General features: G+C 36.5%; 1 protein-coding gene across 2 annotated transcripts; it reads right to left on the reverse strand.

The window, feature by feature from the left end:
* Nucleotides 1-510: 510 nt before the first annotated feature.
* klf3 (Kruppel like factor 3 (basic)) lies at nucleotides 511-15,609 on the reverse strand. 2 transcript variants are annotated; one of them, XM_056256830.1, is made up of 7 exons: nucleotides 15,433-15,609; nucleotides 7,282-7,333; nucleotides 6,070-6,438; nucleotides 5,046-5,202; nucleotides 4,750-4,891; nucleotides 3,259-3,407; nucleotides 511-2,767 (listed from the first exon to the last, which is right to left on the reverse strand). In XM_056256830.1, the coding sequence occupies exons 2-7, from the start codon at nucleotides 7,312-7,314 to the stop codon at nucleotides 2,586-2,588; spliced, it is 1,032 nt and encodes a 343-aa protein (XP_056112805.1). In that variant the 5' UTR covers nucleotides 7,315-7,333; nucleotides 15,433-15,609; the 3' UTR covers nucleotides 511-2,585. The 2 variants fall into 2 exon arrangements, with proteins under 2 accessions (XP_056112805.1, XP_056112804.1); XM_056256829.1 differs by having other exon boundaries at nucleotides 6,070-6,441.
* Nucleotides 15,610-16,327: the final 718 nt, after the last annotated feature.

Here is a 16,327-nt window from a genome sequence, read left to right on the forward strand (position 1 = left end):
GGAGTATTATAAATATAAACAGGAGAAAATGAATTAAATTTGACAATATATTCACATAGAAAATGGCTATTTTAAATTGTAATATATTTTACAATATTACTGTTTTCGCTGCATTTTTTTATTGAATAAAAGCAGCCTTGGTGAGCAGAAGAGACTTCTTTCAAAAACATTAAACAATTGTAATGTTTCACTGAATATTTTCTGCCTTTTTCGGTAATAGTTCTTTTTTTTTTACATTGTATAAAATACATGAGGACTTAATGCACAAGTGTTTGTAGTTCATAAACCAATCATAAAATATAGGGGACAAAAATAATATATATTAGTGGTTATTGTATTTGATATCTTACCAAATCAAAATCAAGAGTATCAGAATAAAAAAAAATCTGTCAATTAGACAAAGGTCAGATAAACGCTGGTATTAGACCTGACATTTCTGTCCCCCTCACTTCTGAAATGATGGCTACGCCCCTGAAATCAAACACAATGACAACACATTTATACAAAATATTCACCATAAAAAGTTTATTGAATGATACATATTTAAATCTACATAATACAAAAAAAGTGTCTGAACAATTTGTATTAAATTCACAGTTTGATATAATGACACAGCATAATATTCCCCTAGAACTGTGAAAAATATAATAAGTAAATAAAAAAAGACAGAAGATTCACATCTTTATAAAAATGTATAATATTTGTTTTGGATTAAATATATATCATAATCATGCTTTCTATAAATTGCCCATTCAGTCATATTATTGCTTTAAAAATATAGACTATATATATTAATATTTCCATTATCCTATCTGATTAGTTCATTTCTGTGATGTGTATATTACTAAGGTTTATATTAGACCGATATAATAAACGCTTCGTCCTTTTTCTCTGTAATTCTTTCTTTCGTCTCATTAAGGACTTTTTCATTTCTTATGTAAGTGCCCCCTTGTTCTTTTCCTCCTTCGAAATGTCAAAAAATGCCCTTCAGTTGATAAAAGAAATCAGAAAACTGGTCTAATACAAACTGTTAAACTACTGTAAGAAAGGAAAACACGGAGATGTAGCCCAAAGCTTCAAGCTATTCATAACCCCCCATTTATAGATATTTGCCATTTCAAATCTATTTTTAAAGTGCACTGTTTCTGCTTACACATTGCCCTTTACAAACATTTGTTAACGTTAAAAAATGATTTGCAAAACCTACAAACGCTACGCTCATCCCTGCATGTATCCATGACTGTCTCACACGTCAAACATATCTTTCACAAACAAAGTTTTAGCAGTAAGACAATGTCACCCATAACCTAGATGAACTCACTCTAATAAAATAATGCCCTTTATTGAATGGTTCACATTTATTAAACTTCTCCACCTAAACACCCCTCAGTGGAATAACGATTTTACCCTTTTGAACCTCAGACACTGGATTTGATAAAACACAAGACGCAACAAAATATTTAGGATTATATGAATATTCATGATTACAGAAATTATTCAAATATGAATAACGGTGAGATTAAGCAAACTGAAGCATTCTATAAGTCCTTGCAACTAATATGTATGTGTTGGAGGATCAAGCGAGCCTATTCGCGTTTAAGTCACTATTTTGAACTCTTAAACATAATTACCTGTATTTTTAGAATGTATGTGGGGTAAAATCATTACTATAATTTCATTACTAAATCGTAAATTGTGCATGTTGCAAGAACTTACACAGTACATAGTACTTACGGTAACAGTATTAATTCATGATTACAATTAATAAAACATGTCACTGTTTTACTAGGTTAGTAATAGGTCAGGTGCTTTAAGCTACTTTTGGGACCAAAAACAATTTCTTTGTCAAAACTTAACTCTTAAGAGTCAATGTATAATGACTGACAGACCCAATCAAATGGTCAATCAGCTTTGGTCCTTACACTGAAACATGAAACACACATGCTGAATACATATGCAGGATCTGCATATACACAATTATTTACCAAGTAATATTTAAAACAAAAACAAAAAAAGGAGAAAAATTCACATTGTGCAGGTTTGACCCGAGTTGCAACCTAAACCAACATTAAGTGTGACGGTGTGAAACTATCTGAGTTGTGTGTGTGACTGGCTACTGACATACTACATGTGGATTTGCTTGTTTGTGCTGTAACTGGCACAATGGGGCCTCTGACCGGCAGAGGGCAAAACAAAACGAGAAAGAGATCTGTATAGAGAGATAAGGGAGAGAGAGAGAGTGCTTGGTATCAAGAAAAAGACTTAAAGGTGCCTATTGCATTGAATTTAAATGCCATTCGATTTTGTATAGATAAGGGTCATATCCACAGCACTATCAGCATTTCTTCATATCCATAGTAACGCTGACAAAATCCACTTGGACAATAATTATTTTCCTGTAGTAAGAGCTAGCATGGTGTAATCCATCAGTTCCACTCTTTCTACCTATACGCATCGTTTCCTGGACAGGGAGTAGACGGGATACACAAAACGTCCCTTAACATCACTGAAGATGAAACTCCTGTTGAGCAACGGCTTAAAAGAAGGTGCGAGTTCTGCTCCGTTCACGTGTTGCAGTACTGAGCTTACACCAGCAGGTGACGCTTCTTGTGCAGAGCGAGGTGATCGGAGCGAGAGAAGGTGCGATCACAGTCAGGGCACTGGAATGGCTTTACTCCCGTGTGCTTCCGAAAGTGACGGGTCAGCTCATCAGAGCGGGCGAACTTCCACGTACAGCCTTCCCACATGCACTTATAGGGCTTCTCTCCTAAACGGTCACACAAAGAGATGGGAAAGAACGTTTAGAAGAGCATTTATTCATCCGTATGAATAGTATCAGTGTAAGAGGAAATTAGTAGCCTATTTCTATCTGTATATGGGTCAATAAATAATAATCTCTAAGATTATAAAGAAAAAGTTAAACATTTTCTACAAAAAGATTATAAAAATGTGAAGAGGTTTAACCATTAATAATAATAATAACTTTAATTTGGTATAGCGCTTTTAAAAGTTAATTCTCAGAGCGCTTAACATAGACAATAGATAAAATAAGCATGACATACAAACTATTACAGTACATGCATACAAACAATGTTATAAATCTAAAAACATTGTTCTAAAAACATTAAGTCTAAATGAGTATTTTTTGCACCTTGAATAGATGAGTGTAAACAAGTGTAATACATAATAATAATAAATGTTTAGTTCAAACATTAGATGGATGGATGTATGGATAGATAGATGTTCATATATATTTACCTGTATGTGTGCGTCTATGAGCTTTCAGGTGGGAGCTTTTGGTATAAACCTTATTGCACCCGTTGAAGTCACAGCGATGAATTCGACGCTTCTTCGATGGATCTGGAGATTCTACCTTTCGACGTACAATCACAGAGTGTGTGTTTACCCTGTTACAGACAAAAAAGAAGAATGTGTTTATTAATGGTCTTTGTTTGGAGTGCAGCTCTTTCTTTAACCACCAGGGGTCAGAGCCATAACATTCAGTCGACCTCAAAGCATTGAGTATTGTATGTATTGATGACCTTAGCTCTACATTAGATTTTGTTTAATTACAGTATATGATTTTTGGTGCTGTTATGTGCTTCCTTCGTGATTTTTATTAGTAGTGCATGGCTTGCTGAAGCGAGACTCATTGCTACTGCTCACACTTCGGCCTTAACCACAAGGCACTTAAGCACGTAACTCGTTCTGCACCATTTGTGCTATAGACATGTTGTGAAACTTATTAAGGAAACGCTGTGACTGGACTTACAATTTCCGACTGGAAGACAATAAACCAGTTGAAAACATTTCCATGCATTTACTTAACAGAAATACCTCTTACTGTAAGTTCTGCCTAAATACGCCCTGTAATTAAATACATCCTGGTTCTCTCTCGTCTCTCCATACACCTTACCCTCCCTGTCGGGTTAAGCTACATCGTCTACAGTATGCCATTTATTCTCCCACTTACTGACATTTGTTCCTAAAATTAGTTGTTTTTTGGCTCTGTACCCAATATAAAATTATCACTCCACCTTACTCCTCCCTTCCTCTCTCCATCAAGTGCTCTCTCCACCCTTCCCCGTAAACATAGCTCCATTTTCTTTATTTCACCACTTATTTTTCTTTCAGTCACACAGTATGTGTCCATAACTGATGATAACACCACACCCATTAGAAGACATCACACATACACATACACCGTAAAAGTGCACTGATACACACAAAATAATAATGGAAAAAAAACTGTCTACACATTCTAAAGCATGCAGTTGTACACGCTCACGTACAGATACGTTCCCACCCCATGAGGGTTTGAAGAATACTTGGAGACACACTGTCTGAAGTGCATGCTGGGGGATTTTATCAGACCCACAGCAAGAAATATGAGATATAGGAACGCACATACTTTCAGGATTGAAAGAGAATTGTAGGCCACACCCACTATAAATGAGATCTTATTTTTTTAAAGGTCATGCAGTTTCTTCCTGTATTTAAATGCAGAGAAGAAATGTTTATACTTCTATTAGATGATAGATAGATAGATAGATAGATAGATAGATAGATAGATAGATAGATAGATAGATAGATAGATAGATAGATAGATAGATAGATAGATAGATAGATAGATAGATAGATAGATAGATAGATAGATAGATAGATAGATAGATAGATAGATAGATAGATAGATAGATAGATAGATAGATAGATAGATAGATAGATAGTGTTTTAGGAGTCAGCACTCACTCATTATAACTTGGTGGGACAGTAATGACTGATGAGGTTATTTCCTGGCTGCGGGGTTCCTGAGCGTGTTCAGAATGAAGCTCAGATTTGATTGGCTTGAGCTCATGTTTGTTTGGGGGATTCTCTGACTTCATTATATGGACTGAAGACAAGACACAAGAGAGAAATCAATCAAACACACAAAAAAAAATGTAAGGCTATATTATTACAACTGTCACCCATTAAAACACATGATTGTTTGCTTAAGAATCAAATGTGATTATGCCTGTGTGTGATACTGTACGTCATCCCCTTACACTGTTTGTGGTGAGCAGGATCATCAGGTGTGATGGGTGAAATCATGATGGAGGGAGGCAGGTGTAGGGAGGGGTAGATCATAGATAATGACTGCAGCATTGGAATTACTGGAATGAAGCCAGGACTCGATACAATGGGTGTCAAGACCTGCGTCACCTGTAAACCAGAAAACCCAAATGGATAAATATATGACATTAGAAATGTGTTAGCCTCTAAGTTTTAGACAAGAAGCAACAAAGACTATTTCCTAGTTGATGATTTGCCTTCATTAATTGTTAATACATGGGTCAGTGCATTAGAGGGGTCCTCTCTATGATATACAATATTGTACAAAAGTTGTTATTTTTGCAAGGATGCATTAAACTGTTCAAAACCTGAAAAAAATTATCAGTTTCGACAAAAATATTAAGCAGCACAACTGTTTTCAACATTGAAATTAATAAGAAATATTTCTTAAGCACCAAATCACCATATTAGAATGATTTCTGAAGGATCATGTGACACTGATGATGCTGAAAATTCAGCTTTGCCATCAGGAATGAATTACATTTTAAAATATATTAAAAATAGAAAACCATTATTAATTAATTGTTCAGCCTCGGTGAGAATAAGAGACAAACCATTAAAAAAAATCATAGGACCCCAATTTTTTTATTTGTATGCATGTTTTTCTACATATTCACACCACAAAACCTTTATTTAGTGGATAATAAGCAGTGAAGCAGTTTTGTTAAGATATTAAATAATAATGATAACATCTATTTTAAATCAGAAATTAAGAACCTGCTTAGAAGATGTGTATTCAAGTAAATGTATTCATGAATTGTATGTTTTATGTTTTTTTAAACGAGTGTCATATCATGTGAACTAGCTAATGAAATTAGACATTTATAGATTATTTTCATGTATGGTAATACCATGTTTTTTACACATGTTGTATTATCATGTAAATACCATGGCATGTGAATACGGTTTTCATTCAGCACCATGGCACCAATGGTAAAGCATCAGCCTTATTCTTACCGCAGGCATGGAAAGGGCCAGTGGTGGGGACAGCTGCCTTGTCTGAGATGACCCGCAAGTGCTTCCTTGGGAGACTGGACTGGCGCGCTCATAAAGGGATGGAGGAGTGGCTCTAGGTGATGACGATGCCAGAGATGAGGAAGGCGACGAAACGGAGGATGTTTTGCTGACGGTCAAGTCGACAGGTTCGTTCTGGGAGTGATGGACGTTCTGGGAGTGATGGACATCCTGGGACTGAGGGTGTGTGTGAGGGGGGCTCCCGTAGGTGTAGTGCTGATAGCCGGGGTAATGGAAGTGATGATGGTACATCTGGGCTGCGGATGATACGACTCCAAATGCCTCAGATGGTGGTTTAATCTGGTATAATGACTGCTAGAGAAAAAGAAAGAGAGACTTTCAACACGCTGTGAACTTGCAAGCATATTTACACATTCACATGTACATAATTACACAAGCATTCATAAAAAGCAGCTGTGCTGAGTAGCAGTTGAGTCTGGGGACTATAAACTGACAAAAAAGACTAACTTTGAATGACTGAGTTTGAGCCAAATTCAACTTCCCACCCCATATAAACTCCTAACCTAATAAGAAAGGAATGCATGTCCAACTGCAGTTAGAGAAAAAGAGAGAAAATGAGAAAGCAAGCAAGTACGAGATGAGTTTTAGAGATACATTTTGAAAAATATCTTAAAATAATATACTCATGCAATTCAACAATATCCTTATTCGTCTCTATAAATGAGTCTCAAGCTATACTCAGAATTCAAAGATTGCATGGGGGTTCTGCACTTGAACAAACACTCCGATGTCCCAAGACCAGGGTGTTCAGATGGCCATGTGCCAGGCAGCCCATTGTGCGTTAGTTGGTAAGGCAGGTTTGTTATTGGAAACGGAAAATGAAGCATTGTTTTCTTTAAAATCAAGTAAACCGGATGCAAAGAACTAGACAAGCATCAGGAAGTGAAGAAACGTTTCAGATCAGTAAAAAAGAAAAACCTTCTTTTGGTTAATACACTAAAAAAATGTGGTTTCTGTAGAAACAAGTGTCACACTACATTTTCAAGTAGTTTTCTTGTCAAACATACTCCAGTATGTTCCTTTTTAACACTGTAGAAGAGACCTCTACAAAACCTTTGAAATCATTTGTACGATACCAACCATTTCTTTTCAACTAATTTATTTACGGATATTTACCCCAAGAACTGTACTCACCATGTCTGTATTTATTGAGTCACACCTGAGCATGGCTGCTGCCACTGGAATTCTGGGAAATACAGAAAACAAACAGTAGTATATCAGTTAGTGGCAAAACAAAATCCTGCATCAGAGAGGTGTCGTAAGCCATCAGTAAGTCATTCTTCATTCCAAGCACACGGAAGCAGAGAAGCATGAGAGAAGTGCTGAAACACTAATCACTTAAAGTACAGAGGAAGTTAAAATGCCCAGGGTAATGAACACTGTTTGTGTGTGGTTGTACGTAAGATTGCAACACTATAAGAAAGCTTTTTCCACCTGACCCACTTAACCAGTATGGTGTTGGGGAACAGAGAGGCCACATCATAGAATTGCTACTAAATGCTACTATTTCATCCTTAGATAATGATTCATTCTGATCTTACCACATCTTAGGGTGTTTCTTCAACTCCACGGTCTTTATTTAATAACTTTTCCCCCTTTGTGTTACATAAGGTTTGCATTAAAACTGTCTTGGAAGCTTTGTTTTTTATTATGTCTTTAGGTGTTTTATTGAGATATTAAATGTATCAGACCCAGATTTTCAGTCTTGAAATATGATCATTCATCATAAAGATATTAATAATAAACTGTAAATATAGACTACTGTTCAAACGTTTGGGGTTAGTAAGATATTGTTTTTGGAAGAAATCTCTTATGCTCAACAAAGCTGCTTTTATTTGATCAAAAATACAGTAAAAACAGTAATATGTGGCAATATTATTACAATTTAAAATCACTGGTTTTTATTTTAATATATTTTAAAATGTAGTTTATACCTGTGATGGCAGAGCTGAATTTTCAGCAGACATTACATAGGGCCCTATTTTAACGATCTGAAACGCAAGTGTCAAAGCGCAAAGCGCAAGTAACTTTGTGGGCGGATCCCGGCGCTGTTGCTATTTTCCCGGCGGGATAAATGCCTCTTGCGCCTGGCGCAAATCTAAAAGGGGTTGGTCTGAAGTAGCTTCATTATTCATAGGTGTGGTTTGGGCGTAACGTGAAATAAACCAATCAGAGCGTCATCTCACATTCCCTTTAAGAGCAGGCGCGCTTGTTCTAAAGCGGATTCCTATTATAACGGCGGATTTGCCAGGCGCGCGCCAGGAGCGGTTCATAGCCGAGGAGAGCAACGTTCTCGTCAGGGCCGTAAAACACAGAGAAGTGACATTGGGGATGGAGAAAGTTTGAGAAACCCACCCAAATTAACTTCTGTTAAACAGGCGTATGATAATTTGGGTAAATGTGTAAGCTACATGTATGCTTTTATAATAAATTGTCTATCTATCTATCTATCTATCTATCTATCTATCTATCGTAATAATGTATGATTTGCAAAAATGAAAACTGCTGCTTAGATGAGAGAATCAAAGTGTATGCGCGTTGTGCACACGCTACATTGATTATGGCCAAGCATGCGCCCTTAAAATAGCATAATGAACAACGCGCAACGCGCCACTGACTTTAGGCTAGGTTTTTTCTGGTCAGTGGCGCATTTGTTTTATAGAACAGCAAAATAGCATGAGGGAAAGTTTGCGCCGGAACACGCCTCCTCTTTGCGCTGAACCGCCCCGGGGAGCGCAAGTGTATTTCTTAGTTAACCGACGTGTGTCTGTGGAGGGAAAAGTCCGCTTTGCGCGGGTGCAAAATAGGAATGATACATGCGTCAGTGTACAAAGTCATTTGCGCCGAGTGCAAGATAGGGCCCATAGTGTCACATGACTGATCCTTCAGACATTTATTTGCATTTTTTTTTTAAATAGAAAACTTTTAGGACATTATAAATGTCTTTACTGTCACTTTTAATACACCCTTTCACTCTCTCTCTCTCAAAAAAAAGGAAAAATCTTACTGACTCCAAACATTTGAACGGTATAGTGTATATAAATAAATAAATACAAAATTCACATACATAAAATATAAATTAATTAATTAACTTGATCAAAATGTTTAATATTAATATTACTATAATTTGTGAAAATATATAAATTTTACAAATGAATCAGATAAAAAATTTTTATTTTATCTGATTCATTTGTAAAATTTATATATTCAGTTTACACAACATATTACTGTCTCTCAGTTCATCATTTCCACCACAATCTGCAGTTAGTGTATTCAAAGCAAGGTTGAAATTAAATGTGAGGCATGAAAAAAGATAAAGCAACCTCTTAAATTAGTCTTAGCAAGGCAAAAGGGTCTATTTTTACTATTTTAATCCAAATATGTTAAAATATAATTTCCACCACAATGCTATTAAACAAGATACATGTTTTGAGATGATGAAAAAATGATGTGATGCCTGATTTGATGTTGTAAGCGGAAATTAAATGAACTAGTGAGAGTGTGAAAAGTGTATTTTAAGAAAGTTTATTTTGTAAAAGTTCACAGGGTCAAAAGTGCCCATAGTAGAAGAGAAATATAGCTAACAAGTCTGCAATGCACAAAGGAAAGAGATGAAAGGTTGACAGCAGGACCAGCACATCAGACATCTTACACATGAGCATGAGTTCTTGTGAACACAAAAGAGACAAATATATTTAGCTGAACATTCTGTGTGTTTTGTCTGAGCACACAAAGACCAACACAAAAATGCAGGTGCTAAAGTCTACAGATGTTATAGGTACATTTCTATTTCCAAAAGTTAAAGTAAGATGACCCATAGGACTTGTTTTCATTGGAATTCAGTGGAGTGCGTGGACTCAGTAAGGCAGAGAGAGAGAGAGAGAGAGAGAGAGAGAGAGAGAGAGAGAGAGAGAGAGAGAGAGAGAGAGAGAGAGAGAGAGAGAGAGAGAGAGAGAGAGAGAGAGAGAGTGAGAGAGAGAGAGAGAGAGAGAGAGAGAGAGAGGGATAAAGAAAGAGAGGGGTGAATGTAAAGTCTCTTTTTACAATCATTAACCCAGGGTGGTGCTGGTAACACACATGCACATGCACGCACACACACGCAGAACAATTCGTACTAAGTCTACTGAGTTCAGATACTCCCAGCAAATTCAGTCTTTCTGGGATTTCAGACACACATATACCTGTAAACAGGACTACTATTGCAAGAGACAGTGGCGCTCACACACGCACACAGGCTTTGGAAACACTCCCATTGGCCCCAGGGTCAGGTGTGGGTTACGAAAACAACATACTAGAACATACACACGAATACAGACATACTCATCCAAACCTCAAATTAACAGTTTATAGCTAAAGAGATACCAAAACAAAAGACAAGACACAACAGATGAGTTAAACTTAAATGCTATTCAAGACATCAGTTTACATATTTACTAAGAGGATGATTTTGTAACTAGACACAGTAGTGTTTTAAATGAATAGATCAGCCAATAATGAAAGTTCTGCCATAATTTATTCACTCTCATGTTAAGCCTGTATGGCTTTCTTTCTTCCATTAGACACACAGTAGAACAATGTACAGCCTGTTCTTTTCCATACAATGAAAGTGAATGGGGACAGATGCTACCAAGCTGCAAAAATGACAAAAAAAGCATTACAGTCCTCTCATATTTCATTTGTAATTCCACATACTCTATGTGACCCTATAGGACGTCATATATACCCGCGACCCTACACAGGACAAAACGGTTTGAAAAATGGATGGATGGATCGATGGGGGGAAAACTAAAGTTATTGGTTTTGCCAAAATATGGTTGAACTAACCTTTATAAAACTGTTACTGCATGAGCTGAACCATCTTATGAAAATAAGGGCTAGATCTGTTAGTTAAGCTCCTGTAAGAAAGAAATGTTTGAAAGTTTGGGTTCAGTAAGATTTGTTAACGTTTTTTGAAAGAAGTCTCTTATATGCTCATCAAAGGTGATTTATTTGATCAAAACCATAAAAACAGTAAAATTCTGAAAATATTATTACAATTTAAAAATAACGGTTTTCAATATGAATTTATTTTCAAATGTAATTTATTCCTGAGATAGGAAAGCTGAAATTTAGCAGCCATTACTCCAGTCTTCAGTGTCAAATGATCCTGAAGAAATCATCCTAATATGCTGATTTGCTGCTCAAGAAAGATTTCTTATTATTATCAATGTTGAAAACAGTTGTGCTGCTTAATATTTTTGTGGAAACAGTGAGACTTTTTTTTTAGCATTATTTGATGAAAAGAACATTAAAAAGAACAGCGTTTATAAAAAAAAAAAAAAAATTGTAATAATGTAAAAGTCTACTGTCACTTTTGATCGACTCAATGCATTTCATTCAATGCCAAGAATTTTTTTTTAATTTCCTTTAAAAAGGCATCTTATTGAACCCAAACTTTTAATGTACACTTATCAAAGCACTGCTTTTCTTTTCAACTTGTAGGCAGAAGCATCAAAGCCTGATAAGCTCTTATTCTTAGGAAATCTTAGTCAAACAAACAGTCCTTTTCCAAATAAGAGAGACAGTTTTTATATCGTAGTTGAACGGGGACAGTTTTTATGTATGAGTTTTTCTATATGGATTTTGTTGTGTTTTTCTCAAAGGGGTGAAGAAGTTCTCTATAAGACAATGATAAAGTGAGGTAGAGAGAGAGCTGTTCACAATCACAACTGTCCTCCAGGCTTGGCAGAGTTAAAGTGAACCTGTTACACTGCTAACAACAAGAAAACACATACTCGCATGCACACACACACACACACACCGGCAATTAAACTTAACAGTCTCATAAAATGCAGAGGTTGGTACACGCTCCAATAGATGCAGTTATTACGGTGTGCCAACTTGCGCAAGACTTCATAATATATCAAATACCAATAATTATCCTTCTCTACAACCTATTAAATTAAGTTGTTTAAATACTTAATTTTACTATAATTATAGTTATAAGTTAATAACTCAATCTGTTTCTACCCTCTCTCTTAATACCTCTGCTCTGTCCATATCACATTATCACTTTAACTTCACATTTACAGTCTCTTTAGAGTTTAGTGTGACTATTACTTCTTTTTCTTGACCTCAGGCGGTGTGAATGAGTAGTTCAGACTGTTCGACTCTCTCTGTCAAATCTACCATGTGTGATACTTTATAAATCACACGCTCTTCACTCAACATTGCAGACCAGTGAAGTAGGCAAATCCATTAAGGCACACACACACTCAAAACCACAAAACGGCAGTGTTACGCTCTAATGCAGTTTCCTAGTGGTGAGGAATGGTCCAGCTTGCTGACATGGAGAAAATGCGAAAACCAAAATTACAAAGTGCAGAATCTAATAGCAAGCCCATGTAAAACCCAAAACCAAACTAAACAGCACTGGTTCAATGCACACAACCCGTCAATAACCACCGCTCTCAGATAACAGATAGCTTTTTCTGCCAGGTGTCTGAGAAATGCTTGCCCAGCTAACAGGGAATGTTCTCAGAACTTTTGGACGCTCTGGCAAGGTTCTCTCAAAGTTATGAACAAACTTTCCTCCACGTTAACAGAACGCTCGTTCAAAGTTATCTGGTCTTTAAAGGGGCTATATGTAAGAATTGTCATGTATTAATAGCTTTTTATTGCCATTGAACATCTTGTATTGAAAGTTAAAAAGCGAGACCTTCCCCAACTTCCTAGGTTGTCTATTAAACTGATTTTTATGTGAAGGACTGTGGGGATGTTGTGTTCATGCGAGCTCCCGAGAGCCTCTCTTCCAGTGTTCCCAACACTTGGCAACTATCTCTTGTAAGTTTTCCCGCGTAACTGGGCTACTTTTAAATTGTTGCTGCTGGGGGTTGATGTTTTTTCTGCGGGTTAAACGTTGGCGCTTCAGTCTCTTGTAAGTTGCAGTTCACTTAACGGCCAACGGTGTCGTTAATAACGAGGGTTTCTGAAAAACTGGAATTTAAAGAACATTCAAAAATATATATTAAGTTTTTATAACTTAATGGAAATGTGAGCGAAACATTCTTAGAACATTTTTGTAAGCTAGATGAGATCTGAGATTGAAAGAGATCCCAATGTGGAAAACTTTATAGGGCAGGCTTCTATCTAAAAGATTAAATCAGATTAGACTGAAATTTAGACCGAGGACCAAATTTAGCAAGAAGGCCACAATGTGTCTGTTATTGTTTCCATAGTGAGATTAACACATAGAGGAGCTCTGCTACACGGGGGCCATATTTTCCTTTCTTGCCTTTTCTCAAACTAAAGAAAAGGAGAAAGAGACATAGGGAAATAGAGAGAGAGAGAGAGAGAGAGAGAGAGAGAGCATTTTAACAATGGAATGCGGCTCTGAAAATGATCCTCTTTTGTAGTGGATTGTTTGTGTGTGTATTGCGATAACATCAGAGTATTGATCTAAGGAAAGAGTCGTGTAAGTGAGTGGAGGGTCCAGTAGTGTGTGTGTGTGTGTGTGTGTGTGTTCACTCCCCCTAGGCAGCCTCCCCTCAAATGGTGAAAACAGGAAAAGAGGCTCCATATGCCAGATGGAATGTCTGACGCAAACCTCAGCCTTGAAACAAAGCTCAGAATGCAGCTGACCATGGGACTTGGACTATGAGTTTTATTGTATTTGATTTTTACACCTAAAATGCTATGTGTCCACCATGCACATGCAGTGCACCTAATCTTCATACACTCCAAATTGTGGATACAGGCTGGCCTATTATGAATAGCTTAACATACACACACACACACACACTAAATATAGCACAAGCTGATCGAAACGCAAATAAATTACTGCATAAGCCAGAATGGGGCTTGAAGCCATGGTAAATAATATTTTTGACTTGAATAAAAAGTTGGATTGTATACATTAAGACATATTTTGCCTGTGAATGTATATTCAACAAAAATCTTGCCAAATGAATTGAATGCACATTCAAAAATGTATATATAGGTCTAATAAAACATATGAATCAAGGTGTCATGAGATTTCTAACGGTTTGAATGTACATAAACTGAAGACCTGAAGAAAACTTATTATAAGGAGTCGCAGAGAAATTCTCTTCACTTCTTAACACAGAAATGTGACAAAATAAATGTTTAATTAAAAAATGCAACTGAGCCAAAGTCGCACATCAACATGATCCTGCACACAAGTTGCTATGGCTGTACAGTGCATGTAATTTGCCTGAATATTACATTTGCATACCGCTCTGGCACTGATCATAAATGGACTGGGTGACTGTAAATTGAGTCAATTAATTTTGCTGATACAAGATTAAAGTTAAAGTCCAGCCAAGAACACAGTATCAGTACAACTACATCAGTGACAGTAAGGTACAGCTTGATCTCAGCAATAAAACAATAAGTGCCAAAAGAGCAATATTATAACTCACAATAATCAAAACAAACACATGAGATGCCTACATGCCAATGACATGGCCCTCATTATTTTGAAGTTGTTCAAAAATGTAATTCATACAATAAAAAATGTAAATGTATTGAATTCTTCTTTGCCGGACAAATTCTCAATTCAAGTAATTTTGACTGTGATATTGTTAAAGTAAAAATGTTTAGGTGGTGTAACTGTCCGAGGATTGTAAAAAGAAATGTAGCCTGCTGTAAAATAGAAGGGACCCCTTTCTTGATTGAGTGTCAAAGTCATTAAATGTTTAAAAATATCACATATTATAACGTTTTACGAATATGTTGTCGGGTCAAATGGAGTAGCCTCAATTAAACTTCTTACTATTAAAGACTCAATGTCAGAATGTTTATAAAACGTTTATTGAATAATAATAAAGTTGTGTACACACGTTTTTTCAAAGGAAAAAAATATGTTTGATACTTTTTTTACACGACATTTAAGAGTAATTCAATTATTATATTATTATTATTATTTTGACAAAACATGAAAACAAAGATGACATTTCTGAGAGATTGGCACATGTGTAAAACAAAGATTTCTCGTTGCCATCATCTCGGACATCCTTATTTGACATTGACCCATTTGTCAGAACTATTGTAGAAAAGTCTACTTTCTAAAAAGGACAGAAGACATGTAGGCCTAGGTCTATTTTACTTCTAGCCTACACACGTGTGTTAGTAGATAGGCTATTTTGTTTTAATTTATTAAATATTGAATTTAAGATGGACTGAAATATTAGTTTACAACAGCAGGACCAGCAGAAGGGTTTGTTTTTACTTATTTGAAGACAGTCGATGGTATTTAATAAAGATAGTAACATAGCCTATACTTACATGTCAGTAAATATTCCTCAAGTTAAAAGTGCGCCGTTATGAAAGACCACAGACGACAGACGACCCGAATCACAATAGCATGAAACACATCCAAATGACACACTTGCATTAAGGCAGAGGCCGAAAAACTTTCCCGAGTGTTACGAAACAACTTCTTCTCTAAGCGTTTAAAGTGTCCTGAGTGAATTCAGCGTCTATCACATGATTAAGGCCGGGTGGGAGGGCGCTCGCGGGAGGTGAGGGTGGGGCGCGCTCTTGGCAGATACGCTCAGCCGGAGACAGGAGGGGCAGAAGAGAAGAGAAAGGGCTGGGTGTGTGTGTGTGTGTGTGTGTGTGTGTGTGTGTGTGTGTGTGTGTGTGTGTGTGTGTGTGTGTGTGTGTGTGTGTGCCTGCCTGCCTCTCCCTCTCCGCCCTTTCCTTCCTTCTCTGTTTGTCTCTCTCTATCTCTCCTCTTTCCCTTCCTGACAAGACACGCCTCACAGAGTTTCAAAGATCTAACGAGCATGGATAAAGGTCGCCGGGTCCTGCAACAATGAAAGAAGACAAATGACTTACATAATTTACTAATTATACACTCTTTATTATTAAATGTTTGATCATGTTAATAAAAGGTGCATAAAGAATGCAGGGGGTCAGGTTCGAGTTCATCACTCTCTCTCTCTCTCTCTCACACACACACACACACACACACACACACATACTGTATATGTATAAAATACAAATATAGTGAAAGTATATTTACACACATTAAGATTATTGAACCTGTCAGTCAAAGGTATAGTTATTAAAGTTAATAATATTGGACTGGAGTTATGCCAAGTCATCAGCAACAATAGCATATTGCATACCTGATGACGCCAGTGCATAAACCCAACCTGTGTCTATTTACCCGTAA

This window comes from Rhinichthys klamathensis, unplaced genomic scaffold, assembly GCF_029890125.1.
Source record: "Rhinichthys klamathensis goyatoka isolate OS25496 unplaced genomic scaffold, OSU_Roscu_1.1 h1tg000133l_1, whole genome shotgun sequence".
NCBI classification, from domain to species: Eukaryota; Metazoa; Chordata; class Actinopteri; order Cypriniformes; family Leuciscidae; genus Rhinichthys; species Rhinichthys klamathensis.